The sequence below is a fragment of the Pistacia vera genome, unplaced genomic scaffold, assembly GCF_008641045.1.
Source record: "Pistacia vera cultivar Batoury unplaced genomic scaffold, PisVer_v2 Contig517, whole genome shotgun sequence".
NCBI lineage: Eukaryota > Viridiplantae > Streptophyta > Magnoliopsida > Sapindales > Anacardiaceae > Pistacia > Pistacia vera.
Genome location: NW_022196354.1, coordinates 166,968 through 170,235, shown reverse-complemented (window position 1 = coordinate 170,235; position 3,268 = coordinate 166,968). Strand labels below are relative to the sequence as shown.

At 36.8% G+C, this 3,268-nt stretch overlaps 1 protein-coding gene across 1 annotated transcript; it reads right to left on the bottom strand.

The window, feature by feature from the left end:
- Positions 1–489: 489 nt before the first annotated feature.
- Positions 490–3,268, bottom strand: LOC116106473 (beta-ureidopropionase-like). Its single transcript, XM_031392837.1, has 6 exons — positions 2,929–3,268; positions 2,461–2,568; positions 1,915–2,103; positions 1,594–1,821; positions 1,291–1,515; positions 490–855 (listed from the first exon to the last, which is right to left on the bottom strand). Exons 1-6 carry the CDS (start codon positions 3,049–3,051, stop codon positions 490–492), a joined length of 1,239 nt encoding a protein of 412 aa, XP_031248697.1. The 5' UTR covers positions 3,052–3,268.

Genomic DNA, 3,268 nt, shown 5'->3' with positions numbered 1-3,268 from the left:
GCCGCAAAAGGCCAGATTTGGCCATCGTTGACGGTCAACGACGGCCATTTCTTTGGCCGTCAGCTCTGGCCTTTTCCGACCAGATCGGCGAATTACCAGCCAGTTCCAATCGTTTTTACGCCGTTGTGAAATATTTCGATCGGAATCTGACAATTATTGGTGGGTGGGGGTGTTTGTGTTAATTTTTAAACTTTTTTTTCTAAAGGGGTTTAATTAAATTAATAAACTTGAAAGGTCTAAAAGTAACTAAAAAAAATAGAATAGTATTTCCCAAATAATTAAACAAACAAGTATTTTGGAAATAGGATAGGAAATAGGGTATGAAATAATAAAACAAACGGACCCTTGGATTTTTAACGTTTAAATAGTTACAGAAGAAAATAATAAAAGACTTGTTTCTCCACCAATGATCTGAGCCAGAATTTTATTAAACACAATGTTACACTGAGATTTACCTTTATTGTTTCATCATTGGCAATCACCTGGAACTTAAAAAGCCTTCTTATGTAACAAAGGATCAGATATGACTTGAGGCTCAAAGTCTGGCTTTAGATATTTGGCCAGCATCTCCGCGTATAATTCGTATCGAGCAGTCATTCGGAAACCCCATTTGTCTTTAAGCTGCCTACAGAGGTTCAAATCCATGTCTGCAATCATCAAGCCATCCTTGTAACGGGAAAGAGATGGTGTGCATGAAGCATCTGGTGCTGAAAAGTGACTTGATCCATAGAAATGTCCAAAATCATTGTGTTGTGGCGTTCCATCACCCGAAGTAAAGGCATTAGGGAAAGTTTCAGTCCCAACACGGTTTATTGACCCAACAAAGTAACTATTTGCTATTGCAGCATTGCGAGCCTGTAATACCATCAGCAATATGGCATTTGAAAGGGGCAATTTCACTAATCGTATAATGAATTGTTTAGAGACTGTATAACGTTGCAACTATAACATCAAATGCCTGTTCAAGGATTTTTTTTTTTTTTGTTTTTGTTTTTTTTGGTTTAATTCAAGCACCAATCCACAAGATGACCATCTAGCCTTGTGTGTGAGGATCAAGTAGCATTAGATGATGGTGCATGTGCAATGATCCGATAAATCATGTTATTTTTCACTAGAAATGTTCTGTAGATGGACCATCTAATGGAGCAGTTCTACATCTATGCAAAGTATGTGGCACTACTGGCTGTTGCTATTGGTCATAACATAACTACGATTACCCAATGCAAATATCACTAAAGAAATTCAAAAAAAAGAAATTCCAAGAATAAAACAATTCAAAAAAAAGATCACCTCAATGGGCCACATTGGTTCACTTAGTTCACCAACAGTTGCGGAAGGGTTGAAAACAATTTCTGCACCATTCAAGCCAAAAGCTAACCAATTCAATGGATGATGCCTCCCATAACAAATGTTGACAGCTATCTTTCCATAAGCTGTTTCAAACACAGGATGCCCCGTATTTCCTTCCATATAGTATGTGCTCTCGTTGAAGTCCCCAACTCTAGGAATATGGTTCTGTCAAATGACATTGCATTAAACAAAGAATTCCTAAATAAAAACTTGGGAACTAGCAGCAGTTAATTACTGCATTACCTTTCGATGCTTTCCAATTATGTTGCCATTATTTCCAATAATAACAGCAGTGTTCCAGATAGTATCCCCATGGTTAACATCCCTCTCAAGGATTGGACTGATGATGACCATGTTATATTTCTGTGCAAGTTCCTGAAGAAATTGTGTTGATTCCCCATTGATGGGCTCAGCAAATTCACACCACCTCTTCTCTCGAGTGCAAAAGGCAAATGGCATCATCCATGCTTCCTAGATTAAGATTACATGAAAAGTTTTGTTTGATTTCAGACAATAAAGGAAAATAAATCAATCGAAATAATTAAATTTCATAACAACACATACTTGTAAGCATAATATGTTGACTCCTGAAGTGCCAGCAGTGTCGATGATTAGCTTTACTTTCTGAAAGATAGCCCTCTTCTGGTCCAGAAAGTGGGCAGTTGTTGGAAGAGCGACAGAGTTTTGGATGAGACCCACCCTCACTACTCGTGGTTCTCTCAATAACTCCTTGTCAGCTTCAAAGGAAAAAGCCTGAAATGATGTCAAAATGATTAAGTCAAAGAAATCAATAGGATAATAGGTCAGGATTTTGTCACAAAAAAAGAGGAAGCGTTAGTGTTTTCTTAAAACCTGAAGCAAAAAATTTGTTAAGATTCTACAACTTTGGCCGGTAACAGTAACAGAGAGAGTGAACACCAATTTATGTTTGTTTTTCCAAAAGGTTCAAGGATATCAACTGATCTTTGTTTATACTCCCTTGATATCCAACATACGCTGAGTGCTCAAAACTTCTTTAGCGCCATTTTTGTTCTACCTTGTTCTCCCAAGACAAATGCATTCTGTTTTTATTATAAGAACCAAAATTAAATAGGAAGGATAGATCCCTACCTGCAGATCAAAATCATGTTCAGAAGAGATTGCCTTAGCCGATTTCGAAAGATCAATCAGTTTAAGTGCCTTTCCACAGTTTAGGCCAAGAAGCAAACGGCCGACTTCCTGCAAAATACCAATATTATCATCGCAATTTTTCTGATCAAACCATAAACTTATTTTATCATCTATTTGAACACTTGAAAATGATTCAAGTTAGCATAAAAGATTAACTCAATAATTTTAAATAAGTAATCTAACCTTCTCTGGTTTGCACAAACAGAAGGAATCTAATGAAACCATTTAGGCCTATTTCAATCTCTTTAATAACTAAACTAACCATCCATTTAACACTTAATCAAGAAAAGAACAAAAACCCGGTTGCATCAAAGGCAAGAAACTAACAACCATCCTCTTTCCACCAAGTTTCTCATAAAAACGAAGTCATAAAATTGATATTAAAAAGAGATACATGACAAAGAATACCTGGAAGATATGGGGTTTGAGATTGGCGCTTAGAAGGGTGTGAAGAGAATCATACCCACAAATTGAACCATCCGGAATCGAAGTATCTCCATTTTCTTTCTCAGGGTCTTGCGGTTTCTCCATTCTTGAATTGGCTTCTTCTTCTTCAGTGATTTGGACAGATTTGATAAGTTAATAAGTTAATGTATGATTGAGTCACACTTCAAAGAACAAAAGAGTGGGTGTCGTGTGTGCTTCTTAACAGGTTGGATTCATGACTCGGATTCATTGATTTCAGTGTCTTTGAATATTCAATGAGGAAATCATTTCCCGTGCCTGTTTGGATGAGACTGCTTGTACA